A 17,810-nucleotide genomic window follows, 5' to 3' on the forward strand; every position below is an offset into this window, starting at 1 on the left:
GTGATAGAGAATAACTGATAGCGCTACAACGACGCTGATTGAAATCTATATATCAAGAATTATTATTATTGATAAGGGAGATATGAATCATTCCTGATCCAATTCAAGGAATAAAATCTTTGCGATTATACATATTAACAAAAATACCTACAGTTGGTACAGAGTATATTATAACGATCTTCATCTACGGATATTTCAAAATATCATGAAAAAATAAATTACTACAAGTCAGACAAAACGTGTACGGTACATGTCTACCGTAGGCTCTACATACGTTTCTTACTGATTTACAACTAGTGATTGTAAAGTATTTTGAATATAGCTAGGTAAAGAATATAAAAAAGAATACACTAGAATTAGTAAAAATATACTACATAAGTTATCTCGTATACTACTCGAAATTGAAATTGAATAAAGGTACTTCTTGTAAATTGATCATGAAATTGTCCTTATTTTTCGTATATTTAAACTTTTACACGAGAAATATTGTAAAATACAGTTATATAGGACTCATAATGCTTGTATGATATAACTTAATACATATTCATATTGTGTAACATTTTAATACAATCCCGGGAAAATGAAACAAATAATTAAAAAATGATGTATATTTCACAAAAATTAATCTCTTCTAAATTATACTCATAAAAATTAAAGCTAAAATTGTTTGACTCAATTAATTGGCACATAAATTATTAATTAAATTCGACGCTTAACTATCCTATAATTACATTAAAATAATAATGATAATAACACTTGTATTTATATTCAGCGTATACAGAACAACAAATTAAGGCGCCAATTGTTTTTGCAATTAATTTGAAAAAAGGTTGACACATTTTACACCAACATTAATTTATTTTCATTTGTCATATTTAAAACAACATTTATCATAGACTTATTGAGATTCAATTTCATTCCTTAACATTCCATATTATCTTAAGCATAAGAAGAGTTTGATTGAATGCAATAAATTATTTGTCATTCGGATAAATACCCTGTAACAGTTTACCACAAAATGTTACAAAAGTAATATTACTGGATGGATTACAGACTAGTGTTTCATATAAGTGTAACTTATATTAATGGCAACCGCAGCTTTTGACAACCATGTTTTTGTATTTACGCAATATTACATTAGAATCGTCTGTGTAATACAATACGGATATTGGAGACAATTTGATCGGAGCACAGGATGGTTTCGGTACCTAAAACAAAACAATTTAACGATAAACACCACATCATTTTAAATTAATATTTGACATAAGGACTCTGTTAATAAAGGCACATGTATGCGAAAAATATTCATAAAAATAAAGTTAGGTACAAGGTAGATATTTAGTTTGTCTTTTTATTCGCAGTATGCGAAAGTTAATTATGCTTTTTTAATTTTTTATATTAACTCAAACCGCAAGATTAGATAGGTAATTGGACTCCGTATTACTCACTATACGAATAATATAGTAATCTTTAAAACGATTACATTTGCTATGATATAAAATATTTTCATACCTGAGTTGGATTAAGTAAGTGCACCAATGTCTGCACGATGGCATGATTCGTCGCGTTTTTATGTGCATTTAAGGGAAAATTACATTCCCCGCTACAGTAAAACGCACCATATCCCTCAGGTGCTATGATCCAATCCTAAAAAAATGCTTTTAGTTAGTAACCTATACGGAGAATAAAACTGTAGAATAACTATTGAACTCTGTACATTTTTTTTTATTTGTGTCTGTCTGTTCCGCACGTTTCGTCTGCCACGCAAAAAATAATTGACGCATTTTGATGAAACTTTTTTGTTATATAACATATAGACATTTAATTCAAATTTGAATCTACGCACGAGCGTGGGCACAGCTTCTCTAATATAAACACTGCACTGCAAGCAAAATAAATTAATAAATATTAATAAACATACCTGCCATTCCAAATCTTTGAAACTAACATACAAAGTTTGTATTTCACAGCTTCGTGTCGTCCAATGTGATGTATCTAAAACAATGTGAAACGAATAAAACACAGGAATAAAACATTATTAAAAATATCAAGTAAAGTTCCGTTCTTCTGAACGCGGATACGCTACTGTAGGAAGAAGTCAGACAATATTTGTTGTTTAGGCTAATTTAAATTAATTATCTCCAATATAAATTTATAAAGAATAGATGGCGCGCGGTGTGTCCCTTAGACACATAAAACTGAAAGAATAGAATAAATTCGATTGCTCTGGGGGTCACGAGTGGCCGAGGTGGTTAGGCATCCGCCCCGGAATGGCGCGAAAGGATGCGGGTTCGAGTCCCGCCTCGTGATCGAATTTTTTCTATTATTTATAAATTTATATTTATAAACCATTTGAATGCCATAAAACCAAAAATATAAATTCAATTATCTCAATTTTTTCGAAATAACCTAAAACAGTCGGATTAACATAACTTGCGAGAAAGCACATATAAAATACTCAGGAGATTTTACTGTCAACTTCGTATTTAAAAATATTCGTTAAATGAGGAATAAAAATATCCACGATAAATGGATTGCTACAACCACAGACTAATAATAAAATACTACGCCCGGAAAGATAACGTAAATATTTTACGACAAATAAATATAAATAATTACAATAGGTATCAAGTTATGCACTGGGTCTTTTCCATAAAACACAAATCAGAATATATTCGTATGGCGTAGTATATGCGTCGAAATGCCATTAATTATTCAATTACCGTCTAGACTTCTTGACCGTGTTAGTCATACCGCACGCACAGTGTGAACGAATCAAAAGAAACTGTAGATTACCTATATTACTTGCTCTGTGTAGATTACGATTCTGATAATTATATAAGATCGTTCTATTTCTTTTTTTGAAGTTTTATACCTAATAATTATTCAAATCTCTAGATCAAATTTAATTATTTATGAAATTTAATACGAGCATAAAATCATTAGGTATGTACGATCGATCTATTTAATAATATAGGACATATTGTAGATGCAATCAAAATTAAATACTATTGATACAAAAACTAGAAATGTTACCTGTTAAAGGGTTCTTCAAATAATTTTCGGAGTAGCCATGTGTTCGCCACCGCCTCGCTTCTCGCTTTCGCCTCGCTCCGGCATCCGCGCTGCCAAGTTTGGGACCGTTTTTGAAAAACGCTACCAAAAATGGTTGCTTTCCTTCCGAGTTCGATGCGTGATTTTCTTCTAAACCTATCTCTTCAGGTTTCACATGTCGTTCTGTAATCAAGGTATTTATGTGACTATGACCATTATAATATTATAAGTATTAAAAACTAGCTGCTCATCCCGGCTCCACCCGCCTAGATGCTTTTCTAATTTTGACAGTTATTATATCAGCCGTTCTTGACTAATTATAGTAATAAATGGTGTAACTAACAAGACTTTCTTTTATATATTTGGGCATCTTATTTTAACATACATCTGAATCACGTTGGCAAAACATAAAGGTACGAAATGTATTGTAGATCCATTATTGATTTGCCATAAAGAGCTATAAATACATTTTACCGTGTATACTTTACTTAGTTGGTTCCTCATTCATATTTAATGATCGTTTATTTTGTATAGCTGTTACAGGATGTGTACACAGCGTTATATTATTAATTATAATATACCCTTCTCAACAACAAAGCTTTTCCATTTTTCGACATATTTTTATTCATAACTAGCTGCTCCGCGCGGTTTCACCCCCGTGGCCCCATTCCTGTTGGTCGTAGCGTGATGATATATAGCCTATAGCCTTCCACGATAAATGGGCTATCTAACACCGAAAGAATTTTTCAAATCGGACCAGTAGTTCCCGAGATTAGCGCGTTCAAACAAACAAACTCTTCAGCTTTATAATATTAGTATAGATAGAAGAATAAATATAATTTGTTTGACAGTAATTACAAAGAAAAGCTCTGAAAAGAACAATGAAATAAAACGATGAAAGGAAATTAAAGAAAATATACAAAACATTGATGTTGTATGTATAGGTAGTCAGATCAGGTAGGTGACATTGTTTCTCGGTGCCTGGTCACGGTTATTTGCTATATCTATATACAGTTACTTTGTATTCACTGTCTTATGTAAGAATCACAAATACGATTTATAAACTTCTAACATTATAAAGAGGAACAAATTGTTTACGATTTTAAGAAACTTTTATCCCGGGCTTTTATTATGGGACAATAGCCTAGTTAGATATTATATTATATACCTACGACATTCCTTATATACTACATTATGTCTTACGAAAACAGCATTTTAATATATGGATTTATTGAATTTATAATAACGACCAAGTTCAAGACATGTTATGAACTTGTCATAACATGTCTTGAACTTGGTCGTATCAAACCAAACTGTTCAAATCAAATCCTGAAAATTGCAGGCAGCACTTATAAGACCCCTATATATTCATGTTCCATTTACCAGGTTGTGTATGAGGATGTAAAGTGATGAAAAACCCCCGGTTGTCCGCTGGTGCTCCGAGCCAGGTCGCCAAAGCTCCCGTCACGTTGAGTTCTAACCAGCCCTCTGCACCAGCGCTAGTGTTAACGGCGGCTACTTGCTCCATTTGCATGCTTCTGTAAACAATACGAATAGTGATTCAGTTATACAGGGTGTCCCACTATTGGTATACTAAGCTCAAAGGAGGTTATAGTTTTGCATACGCTGAGTACGAAAAAAAATACTTATAAAATTCCAGACGCATTTTTTTCAAATAGATGAATTCTTAAAACTCTATGTTGTACACCCATAACAAGCAACCCGCCCAAATTGCAACTAGCACGTGAGCTATCGTTTAAGATTGTTTTCATATGCCGGCTGCGCGAAGCTAGAGAAGAAAACATAGATTTTCAGGAAAAATTTAGCAAAAAAATTTTGACGTAATTTGTTGTTTAATTATATTTTTTACGTGATCAGTGTATGCAAAACTACAAGGCCCTTCGCGCTTTGTATACCAATAGTGGTACAGGTTTATTACAACAGCTGACAATCACAATAATTAAACATAGAAAAAATACAAATAAAAAACACGAAACACATATTATGACAATTTTATACATAATAAATAAATAAATAAATAGGTTGCTAATAAGTGTTATGGCTGTGAAAGGGTCCTGGCTCAGCATATGTCATGAGTCGACTGACTCATGACGCTGTTGATTCTGCCAGAACCCAGAAGGCAGATGGAACCAAAAAAAGGAAAAAAAAAAGAAAAAACTAACCAGAAATAAATAAAAAATAGTTTGGAAAATCCAAAAGTGCACGCCTCATAATCTCATCCTTTACAATAAAATTGATTATTTATAAAGAGTACGTGACTATAAATATAAAAAAGAAATAAAATAAAACATTTGGAAAAGTAAAGAAAGCGGTACCGTAATAATTGAGCTATTTTTCTTGTGGCCCCACCTAGATGTGAAACTGCGCAGGTTTAAGGGACTGACTACCTACCAACTTATTTTTTTAAACCTTGGCTTATAGTATAAAGAATCGAGTTTATAATGGTGAATTTTGAGTACACTATAAAAAAAAAAGTCGATATTTTTTTTGTTTATTTAATAACAATTAAACCACATCGAATCAGACCCTGAAAAATGAAAGGGTTCTATTCCTGAGCATACTCAAGCGTAAGAGAAAAAAAAAGACTCGATTAGTAAAGTATTTCGGTCGCTATCGTGTTAACAAGAAAATCCTCCGCACATACAGACACACGGACGTCCAAGACAGAACTTTTTTAAACTGTTTTTTAACTAGTTTAAATAACAAAAATGACATCTAAAATATCATGAATGTTAAAAATAGTGTTTTTTCTTAATATGTGTGTGTATGTATTATCTTACAAGTGCAATGTATGATACATATAGACATTTTAAGTTTGAAAAATCAGATGTTTTGCGCGAAGTGACAGTAGTACCCACCTCAACGCTTCGCTTATGAGGCGTGCAAAAGTAATTTAATAGGCAATATAAATAGATATAATATAATATAATATTATAAATTAATATAGTATTATTTACAAAGATAAAATGCAGGGATGAAAGAAAGTTGGTATATACATACACACACATACATACGTGTGAAGAACAGGTCACAAGAAAAACACAAGAAGATCAGGACAGAAGAGTAAATAAAATAATAATGTTTATACAAGTACAATATGGAATGAATAATAAGAGGGATACAAAGAAAGATACAGTGTGGCTTACGGGGGAAGAAGCTGAAGCGACATGAGATACATTTTGTATGCACGTCGGAAGCTAAATTTAGTCTGCAGACATTTTCATCCTGTGTTTTCATCAATTTAAAAAAGTAGCAGAAAATTTTAGCTAGGTACATGTTGACGAAGGTATAATTACGACGAAAAGGCCATGGGCTCAGCATGTGGCCACCAATTATGCTAATATTAATTGGCGAAAAATTATTGGGTACAAAGATCAATAGTTATCAAGTTTTGGACAGTTCAAAATTGAAAATATACCTACGAAATTGGAGGAAAATATAGAATACAAAAGTCTAAATGGTCTAAATCTGCTATTTTCCTTCACTAACTGCAATTTTAAACACTGAAACGTATTTAAAAGTGCCTTGTCGATCTGTTTTTTTTTTTTTTTGGGAAGGATGGATCAAGTATGGAATATAAAAAATAAAATGGATCAATTTCTTATTTAAGTGTTAATTGAGTGTTAATTAATTAAGTGTTAATTAATAGAATCCGACGACGAAAGACTCAAAGATAGATGAAGACGAAAAAAGATAGACATTCAATTGACATCAAAATTATACACCGTGACTTGGAAGTACAAGGTACAGTATAGTCGCTACAATTACTATATTTTTACCGATAAACTATTTAATAGTTATACTAAGAAAAGTAATATATATAATACCTAAACCTAGTGTACATAATCCTGCAAATCAGTATGTAAAATAGTAAAATACCTTGCTGATTTCATATACATATATTTATTTGATAACATACATATACAAGAAATCTACGGCATTATATTTTATCACTACATAGTATAAACTTAGAGTATAAAACAAAGTCGCTTTCTCTGTCCCTATATCCCTTTGTATGCTTAAATCTTTAAAACTACGCAAATGATTTTGATGCGGTTTTTTTTAATAGATAGAGTGATTCAAGAGGAAGGTTTCAGTATATAATTTATTAGGTTTTAGACAAAGCGGGCGAAGCCGCGGGCGGTAAGCTAGTAATATCAATAAAAGGAATGCCGAAGATTATATCACAAATAAAAAAATATTATTAATCGTCCTCATCAACATGAGTGGTCAAAAAGTTCCATCTTGTTTTTCATTTGATTTTGCTAATTATATCAAAACAAACCGACCGCTCCTATTATGGCAACATATTATTTTATTGGACACTCACGTCACAGAGCTTGTAAATAACGAAACAATAGGGGCCTGTCTATAAACAATTTATTAACGTAAGTACTTAAAATCCAAAATTTACGAAATACTGACCCCAAGTTATCGACGCTGATGACTCGATGGGCTACAACAGTATACAGTGCTGTTGGGTCTACTGTGTGGGATGCAGCCTGATGTAGTCTTAGTTCAGCGGTTAGAAGGGACGACGCATCACCTGGTGCTCCTGTGACTTCGAACCATATGTGCCTTCCGTGACCGTGGCGCAAAACTCCTAAATGATGCTCTGAAATTATTATTTATGAAATTATCATTCACCTAAATAAAAAAACATAGCCAACATAATCTAAATTCTTCTAAATTCTTCAACAAAATCTAAATTGTAGAAAAATTGTGAAACAAACCATTTCTTGAATGATCGCTATTTTTATGAGCCCTTGGAAACAAATAGAAACAGAAACGACGAACAAAATGATTTGATAAAATAAACGCATAGATTACTAGTAAGAACTAGGGAGTAATATAATACCTTAATTAATTAAAATATAAAAAATAGAATGAATGATGGAACAGATAGATAGCCTATTCGATATAGGTATAACTGTGGAAGTACTTCATTCTGTAAGGGCCGCCATGCCACTTTGGTTAACGCGAGCGCTTAAAACCGAGGAGTCCTGGATCTGGATTTGAGAACAGAACAGAAAAATGTCAGAAAGGAAAATCGATCAATGAAAAAGAAGTAATATGGATCTACCGGCTGCTCCTGCCTAATTCCAGGAGTGTAAAAAAAATCGGTTAAGTCTCAGTTATAGGGTCGCATTTTACTCTTTCGGTACGGAACCCTAATATGCTCGATGGAAAGAAATCCCAATAAAGTTAACGTCCTTTTAATGTTAACCAACTTATCGACAATACGAAGAATTTATAAGTGAAATAAATAGATATCCTAACATTATTAGTATGCAAATTGATTGTGTCATCTTAACAGATGACAACAGGTGTTGAGGATATTATCAAAACTTGATGTAACTTAACACGCACTGCACGTGTGTATTAATTAAACGAAGTAAATGCTAAGAATACCATATAGAAAAAATGTCTAATGAACTCTGAAATACTTTGTTCCAGGGTTCAAGTACATTGTTCTTAAGTTTGCGCCACAATGCTTATCATCCTACTAATATTATAAAAGCGAATGTTTGTCACTTCTTCACGCAAAAACTGTTCAACCGATTTAGTTTAAATTTGGTACAGAGATAGCTTGAGGCCTTTGAAAAACATAGGATAAGTTTTACCTCGGAAATCCCACGGGAATGGGAACTTTGCGGATTTTGCTTTGAATACCGACAATTTTATTTTCTTTAATTAAAATGAAAGGTCCATTTAGTCAATCCATATTAATATTATAAATGCGAAAGTAACTCTGTCTGTCTGTCTGTTACTCAATCACGCCTAAACTACTGAACCAATTTTTATCAAACTTGGTATGGAGATGTTTTGATACCCGAGAATGGACATAGACTTCTTTTTATCCCGGGAAAATGATGCAATCCCGGAAATCCTACAGAAACTGGAACTATGCGGGTTTTTCTTTGACTGCGCGGGCGAGGCCGCGGGCGGAAACCTAGTAACTTATAAGTAATTATAAACAACAATAACCGGACGGATCCATGGCAGATAGCAGTGTATTAACTAAACTCAAAGTCACAATTAATTTTAATCCTTCGAGGAATTAAACTCGAAGGATTAAAATTAATAAAAAAAAATTAATGTAGCGAAAACTTGAATAATACAGGGGAAATACATTTATATGAAGATAAAATATTTTAAGTGGACGAGAGCGAAACCGCGGCAGACGGTAACTAATAAATTCTAGATTCCAAATTAACCAGTGTAACATTTGCAGATAAAATTTGAATTTAAAGGTAAGAGATAAGAATTCGATTTGAGTCATGAAGACAAACTTTCTTTAACATTTATTTTGTTTTTGAAGTATTCCTAGGTACCTAATAGGTATACCTACTTATTTAAAAAATGTCTGGTGGATAAAGAGAAAGAAAGTAGAATAGAATAGGTAGAGATACTCTTCCTATACTAGGAAAAAGGGTAAGTATTATTTTATTATATACCTATTTGACTGCATATTTGAGGCGCCACTGTAAACAAGACAAATAAAACAAAAGCTTTAGATGGACGTCAATGAATCATTGCTACCTGAGAATTGATAAGTTTTCTCCGAAACCCGGCCTCTGTCTGAGGGGACCGGTAATTTGGCAATCAAAAGGTAGAGAACTTTTTACCTGTTTAGTGAATTATTATTTATCACCAATAAAAGCACTTCCCACGATTTAGTGTAAGTAATTTAACTAGGTAGGTATAGCTACCTATGTACATTGTACAAATTCTAAAACGATCCAATACTCTCAACTGATGAATGACTACTAGGAATAATAACTATCGCATTATGTATACATTGTGGATAAAATGTTTTATTATAAATGAACTTACATTAACTAAAAATAGGTAACGTATTTGTTTACTGATAGCAATGCATGTATATTGTATTTATTTATACTACTAGGAAAATAAGGAATTCAGAGAAATAGCATGCATGCCTAACGATAACAGAGAAATTGCTATTGATTTCATATCAAAATATGTACGGTCTACTTACTTTTGCTTTGAAAGGTCATAATAAGATCGCTTTCGTCTATAGCTTGCTGTTCCTCGCCGCTAAGAGCCATCTCAGAACTCCGTGTAGGACGGGCTTGTTCATGTTCTTCAGCTAGCTGTTTATACACATCTAGCAAAAAACTTGGCGCTGACCGATCCAGAGGCGGTGATTGAGAACGCCGCGGTCTTTCGCCGAGTCCCAAAAGCTCTAGAATTTCATGTTCAACAACTTGTCTTTCGTGACGTGTCATAGAATGATGTATGATCGTTTGATCTATTCCATTATCGATGTAGAGTCCAGAGAGCGCAGCTTCAGTTATAACAGTAAACAAAAACAAACAAGCGCACTGCCACACTGTTTTCGATCCAGCCATTTTACGGTGCCTCATTGTGCACGCTATCATAGCGCTCACACGACTGGCGAATGTCGAGTAGCAACTGGCAACTCCGACGCACGATAGGAACATCGAACGCAGACGCTGATGACTGAACCTGCCTACTCAAGGTGGGCCGCTACGCCGCGCCGCGGCCGACCGCGCTCGCCACAACTTCCCTTCCCCCGACCGCATCTCATTGTAATCATGTAAACATTATACACCGCACTCCGCAGTCCTCTCAGTTATACATCCTTCCTCTATGCGCAGTCCTAACAGCATTCCTCGGCGCATACACATTACGTTATTCAATCAACGAGAATATCGACTGTTTAAAATTTACGGCTATATTTCCTAATTTTAAAAAAATTATCTGTTTGTAAGTACATATAAAATATTATGTTAGGAAAAGGTAGGTAGGCATATTATCACATACCTAATCCAAATTGAATACCTTGTATATAAATCACACACGAGACGGTGCAAATGAAATATTTGGAGTTGGTTATTTTGTAATCTAAGGTTATACCTATTTGTTGATTTGCTGATTACCCACATGATACGTTACATAAAGAAAATCGATTCGATCGAGTCGCACTAGTTAAAGCACTGCTTTCTAACGACTATTACTTATCTGAAAAATTACCGAATCGAATCCAGATTCACAACGACACTTTTCTGAATTAGGTAATAAATATTTGTTGACCATGAATATTTTGCACTTCTCTGTCGGAGTCGGAACAGAAATATTTAAGGACATTTGTGATCATCAGTTCGGATAGGTAATATCCTCCTGCAACTGCAAGCTATGTTTTAGGCCTAACTAAACCCATTAACGGAAAATATATCAATGCCTAACGGATATATATTTTCTTTCAAGAACCAAAGTAGTTATTAGTTTCAATCAGAGGTGTTATGGATGGTACGGTTCTGCATACAAATATGGATATTGTAAAACAAAAAAAAAACAGCCAAGTGTGAGTCGCACTTGCACACCGAGGGTTCGGTACAGACCTGTTATTTATATGTTGTACTGTAAGAAAGAATTATTCTTTCCACAGTTTTTCCTTTATCTGTTCTATACAACGCTGAAACGTACCAAATTTGAAAATTCTGTCTTCATGGGAAGTACCCTGTAGATTTTGATGCCCTTGCGAATATCGAAATTTGCGAAAATTTGCAGCATAAACGGCTGTATCTTTTGATTGCGTTGGCTTATTGCGTTGATTGCACAGCTTAAAGGGACCGTAGATCCGTAGATCCATCACTGGATCAGTTTATTTTTCTTAAGTATCACTTTCATCCCAGGCACATGTATTTTTAAAGAGTTTTATTGACAAATGTTTTCGAGTTTCGACACTCCTACAAAGTTGTATCGACCATGGGCCATGGCACGCATGTTGTAAAAATCGAGATACACATCGATATCATACAATTTTTGTCTCTATTGCGTGATATCAAGAGATAAATCTCAAAAATATGAAACATTATAGTATTTTCTAGTGTTTGATTTTACGCGAGTATTACATAAATAATATAAAAATGAATAAATCGCGTTTAAAATCCGTTACAATTAATTTAATTTCTGAATGAAACATTATTTCAAATAACACAATATTGTATCGATGGAACGCAGACTTTGTTGAATTTTAGGATAAATCCGAAAGAGTAGAAAAAACTCGATTGCTCAGCAGCAGGCGGTAGGCCGAGAGAATACACTACGGTTTGGCAAAAAGACGCGGTTCGATTCCCGCCTCGTGATCGATTTTTTTCTCCTTTTTAAAATTGTTTGTCACTGCGAAATTTAAGCAATAACAAAATGGATGATCATTTCTAAATGTCGAGAATGACAATTAGTATCAAATAAAACGTTAATATTGTGGATACAAAACAAATCTTTATTAGCCTTTTACATTAATTTAGATACACTATTCAAATTACTTAACATATTTTTCCATAAACTTTTTATGAAACTCTGATCTGAGGGAATCATTTATAAAGGTGTTACCCTTCTTGTCAGGTTCGGATCGAGCACAGTTTTTGAATACCACATCGTCATCCCAACGCCGTTTTACCTGAAACAAATAATTTACAATAGTATCATACAAAATTATTAATGAAGACAAATATCTATGAATTGAGTGATAATAGTTATTAATAGTTATTAATATATTTATATGTATGTATAAGAAAAGTATTAACCATATATTTTAACATACAGTGGTGGACGTTTAATTAGAAACAGTAACACAATGAAGTAGTCATCAAGTTTATTTAACACTAGCTTCCGCCCGCGACTCCGTCCGCGCGGATGTCGGTCTTTGCGTGGATAGTTTATTTCTCCATTTTGAGTAACTCGGATAATAGTTATTAATATATTTATATGTATGTATAAGAAAAGTATTAACCATATATTTTAACATACAGTGGTGGACGTTTAATTAGAAACAGTAACACAATGAAGTAGTCATCAAGTTTATTTAACACTAGCTTCCGCCCGCGACTCCGTCCGCGCGGATGTCGGTCTTTGCGTGGATAGTTTATTTCTCCATTTTGAGTAACTCGGACAATGACATCTTATAAATATCTATTGGACCCAAATACGGCTAGGTCTATAATAATACGCAACGTGTGTTCGCGGTACCTACTACAGAACAACGTCTATGGATAACTGAAAAATTGAGATTAATTTTTTTTCTACGTATTTTTCCAGGATAAAAAGTATCCTATTTTACGCCCAGGATAATAAGGTATAATTATACCAAGTTTCATCGAAATCGAACCGTTAGTTTTCACGTGATGCCTTCACATACAGACAGACAGACAGACAGACAGACAGACAAAAAATTTTTTAATCACATATTTGGGTTTGGTATCGATCCAGTATTCCCCCCTGGTATTTATTTTTTCAATATTTTCAGTGTACAGAATTGACCCTTCTACAGATTTATTATATGTATAGATTTGTGTATTAACGTATTAGAGATTAAGCACTATTTCATATGTAATAGAACACCCGTTTATCTAGTTTTATAAGAAATTGCTTAATTGCTTAATTTTTATCAAACGTTAGCTTAAATTAATAAAATGAAACAACTTTAAGTGCAGTCTGATTTCCGAGTATTTTCAGTCTGGACAACAAATTAGAAACAGCATGTTTCGAGTGTTCTAAAGTCAAAACCTATTAAAATGTCGTTAATATTTTTTTCTTCTACAAATATTTGTGCCATTTTTAACCATTCTATCTAAAAGTTTCTGAAAATTAATTAACTTTGCAGCAAAAATGGATAAAAGTAAGATTTGTGACCCATCAACAAGAAAAATAATTTTATGTTTACATTTTGACAAAAACTGGAGTTACACGAAAATTGCAAATCATTTAGAGTGTTTGATAAAAAGATATTCAATGCTATAGTTTATTTCAAAGAGCATGGTACCCGTACTTCTGATTAAGTGCCTAGAAAAGCTCGACCATGAAAAACTACTGCTCGCGAGGATAGGCAAATTATTCTTCTTGCAAAGATGGATCCATTTAAGGGTTCCAATTCTATTAGGAAATATGTTTTTGCAAACGTGTGACAATCTCATACAATCTAAGCCACGACGTTGTAAAGCCGTTGTTGTCTATAAAGATTATATTGTTATAAAAATAACCCCATACTATAATGTTTCCTCCGCCATGCTTAGCTGTTGATTTATTATCTAAGGTATGGTTAACTGGACGACGCGCGAATCCTTTGCCATCAGAATTGATTAAATTAATTTGTTTCCTCCCAAAATAAAACTTTTTCACTGGCGGACTGTCCACAAGCAATATTTCTTAGTAAATGCAAATCGTCGTTCCCTGTACTGCCTAATAAGAAGCTGTACTTTCCTGGGGTCTCACAAACAATTTTACCTCGACTTACCACCTGCAAATCGATCTCATCGACACATGGCGTGGTTCATCTTCGGAAAAAAATAATTTTATAACAGAATTTGAGCTTTTAAATAGATCCATCTTTGCCAAAAGAATCATTTGCCTATCCTCGTGAGCAGTGATTTTTCATGGTCGAGCTTTTCTAGGCACTTGATCAGAAGTACCATGCTTTTTGACATAGACTATAACATTGAATATCTTTTTATTGAACACTCTAAATGATTTGCAATTTTCCTGTAACTCCAGCTTTTGTCAAAATGTAAACTTAAGAGTATTTTTCTTGTTGATGGGTCACAAATCTTACTTTTACTCATTTTTATTGCAATATAATTAATTTTCAGAAAATTTTAAATAGAATGTTTAAAAAACGGTGCAAATATTTGTATAAGAAAAAAAATATTGGCGGCATTGCAACAGGTTTTGACTTTGGAACACTCGAAGCATGCTGTTTCTAATTTGTTGTCCAGACTGAATATACTCGGAAATTAGACTTCACTTAAAGTTGTTTAATTTTATTAATTTAAGCTAACGTTTGATTAAAATTAAGCAATTTCTTATAAAGCTAGATAAACGGGTGTTCTATTACATATGAAATAGTGCTTAATCTCTTATACGTTATCATACACAAATGTCAAATGAATTTGATGACTACTTCATTGTGTTACGTGTTTCTAATTAAACGTCCACCACTGTATATACTTAACATGTACATACAGTCAGAGAATTAAAAAAACATTTAATATCATTAATTTTTAATTTATTGTCAAAACATATTCAGGGCTCACCTTCAGATCATTTTTTTGACCTGCCGCAGAATAATTTAACAATGGATTTCCTGATAAAATATTTTCCATTCTGATTCTCTCTTCTTCTTGTTTCTTTTCAGCGTCCTAAAATAAATGATTGAATGTTTATTAACAGGTTAAATTAGGTTAAAGTATTGATAAAAAAAAATCATAATTAGTTTAAGAATCCAAACATGATCATATATTTTCATATATATAAGTAAATTTTTGTTACCAAAATGCTCACCAATATAGCTACAATTTAAATTTTAATGCTTATTCAATATAAAACAATTCTCTTGTCTTTCCTTTCATATAATTACAATATCTTCTTGCATTTCATTGCATATTATGGTGATTGGTGCTATTAAAATGTAGTACCCATAAAATGGAAATGTGTTTTAAGAATTTCAATAATTTAATTTTTTTTATATGTGTATATTCAATATACAGATTTGGGTTTTGAGGTGCCATAGTCAAGTGCTTTCTTTTATATAGTGCAAGTTCTACCAAAAATTAAAAAAAAACTTTGAGAAATAAATCGTCAAAATAATTAAGTTAATTCTAACAATAGCAATTTTTTTTTTGCACTTGTACACATTGTCCCTTGTGAGAAATGGATCAGATGCACTTTCCTTATATACCTACTTACTAAAATCACACTTCATTTAACAAATTTTTAAGATTTAGTATACATGGTGCCATCTTTCATTAGTCCTAAACAACTCTCTCAACAGCTTTCAAAAGGTAAAAAAGATATATTTTCAAAATTAAGTATTGAACCAGCTACTAAGTCAGAAATGAAGTGATTTCTTGCCTTATAATCCTATGTTGTTGCTGTGAGTTCAAGTTGTGTGGTACCACAGACCTTGTACATCCAAATGTAACATTATTTTCAATGTGCAATATATAAATCAAGTTTTAGTTCTTCGTGAAAATCATGATAAATTAGAAATTACATTTTATAAACAGCAATGAACTACCTTCTTAGCTTGCTCAATAGCTCGCTCTTTCTTTATTTTGTTCAATTCAGCCAATAAGGCTGCAGTGTCATCGTCCGAGTCATCTGAATCAGATGAGTCTCCTTCTAGAGGGTCATCAGCATCTAAACTTGCAGCAGGAACCTGATCTGCTTTTGTCTTCTTTGCGGGAGGTTCATTTTGGCGTCTAGCTGGAGCCTTAACCTCCTTTTCTCTCTCATCTAATTCTTTACGGAAATCTCTTGAACGAAGTTCATCTGTTGTGCTTTGTCCCTGCTCTCTATAATATAAAAATTAGTTAATTGTTAATAAAACATACGTCTTATCGTCGTATACGTCTTATACTAGTAAATCATAATCGTCACAAGTTAAAAACACTCCTTACCTGTACTTAAGTTTCGTATGTCCTGGTAAATCTCGACTAGAGTACTGTCGTGATATAGCGCTTAAATCTTTCTCACCGCGGCCTTGGCCACCTCTAGCAGGATCAAACGTTGGCCTTGCGGCCGTAGTCATTGTTAATTCGTGTTGGTAGTTGGTGCAGACTTAAATTACTCAACTGTTTATGTACGGACAAAATATACAAAATAGGGTAGACAATGAACATAAATACGAGGATTTTACCGTAGATACTACACTAAATTACGATTGTATCAAACAGGAATAGCTGTAGATAGTCCACTTTTGAAAATGTTTCTGTTTTTTGAGGTCGTATTGAAAAATGAAAACATGGAATATGGATACCTACAGGATACTTTGAAGCACTCAAGCACCTTTTATTTTGAAGTTTCTATAATAGATCCATAGACTAAATAAAACAGACTTGTGCACAAAGATAATTTAACGATTCTGAAAAATTGTGAAAAATCTGAATATTTAAATGAAAAATTGAATAATAATTATTTTATAGGTGTATAAATTAATCTGAATTAATGTTATGCATATTCAAGGAGCTTTTCTTTTCAGAATTTAAAATTTTTTTATCATAAGAATAATTTTCACCAATGCAAACTTACTACTTAGCACCCCATCAATGGAATTTTGGGTCGAAAATGACCTTGATCGATAGGTCTGCGTTAGGTCCTTTAAGGTCCTACAAATTTTTTGGTAGGTCCCCTTTAGTTATTTTTTAAATATTTTTTTTTTTTAATTTTAGGTATAAAAAAATACACTTTAGCACCCCATCCATAGAATTTTGGGTCAAAAATGACCTTAATCGATAGGTCTCCGTTAGGTCCTTTAAGGTCCCACAATTTTTTCATAAGGTCCCCTTTAGTTTTTTTTATAAAAAAAGCACTCTCAGAACAATTGATTTCTTCTTCTTCTAATATATAAAAATCAATGCCACTTTTCGTTGTAATTCCATAACTCGAGAACGGCTGAACCGATTTCGATAATTCTTTTTTTATTATATTCCTTGAAGTACGAGGATGGTTCTTATGTAGAGAAAACGTTAATATGTACCACGGGCGAAGCCGGGGCGGACCGCTAGTATAATATAAAAATGAATCCCAAAATGTGTTGGTAAGCGCATAACTTGAGAACGGCTTAACCGATTTCGTTAATTCTTTTTTTATAATATTCCTTGAAGTTCGAGGATGGTTCTTATGTAGAGAAATGTGAATATGTACCACGGGCGAAGACGGGGCGGACCGCTAGTATTTAATAAATGAAA

The 17,810-nt window shown here is 33.0% G+C and overlaps 2 protein-coding genes across 2 annotated transcripts; both read right to left on the reverse strand.

The window, feature by feature from the left end:
- Positions 1 to 593: 593 nt before the first annotated feature.
- LOC123706290 (protein 60A-like) lies at positions 594 to 10,587 on the reverse strand. Its single transcript, XM_045655485.1, has 7 exons — positions 10,079 to 10,587; positions 7,501 to 7,690; positions 4,438 to 4,592; positions 3,037 to 3,237; positions 1,922 to 1,995; positions 1,513 to 1,647; positions 594 to 1,208 (listed from the first exon to the last, which is right to left on the reverse strand). The coding sequence occupies exons 1-7, from the start codon at positions 10,542 to 10,544 to the stop codon at positions 1,083 to 1,085; spliced, it is 1,347 nt and encodes a 448-aa protein (XP_045511441.1). The 5' UTR covers positions 10,545 to 10,587; the 3' UTR covers positions 594 to 1,082.
- A 1,741-nt stretch (positions 10,588 to 12,328) lies between these two features.
- LOC123706382 (protein CWC15 homolog) lies at positions 12,329 to 16,931 on the reverse strand. The gene is made up of 4 exons (XM_045655633.1): positions 16,521 to 16,931; positions 16,139 to 16,415; positions 15,156 to 15,260; positions 12,329 to 12,526 (listed from the first exon to the last, which is right to left on the reverse strand). The coding sequence occupies exons 1-4, from the start codon at positions 16,649 to 16,651 to the stop codon at positions 12,389 to 12,391; spliced, it is 651 nt and encodes a 216-aa protein (XP_045511589.1). The 5' UTR covers positions 16,652 to 16,931; the 3' UTR covers positions 12,329 to 12,388.
- Between the last annotated feature and the right edge of the window lie 879 nt (positions 16,932 to 17,810).

Source organism: Colias croceus, chromosome 3 (genome assembly GCF_905220415.1).
Source record: "Colias croceus chromosome 3, ilColCroc2.1".
NCBI lineage: Eukaryota > Metazoa > Arthropoda > Insecta > Lepidoptera > Pieridae > Colias > Colias croceus.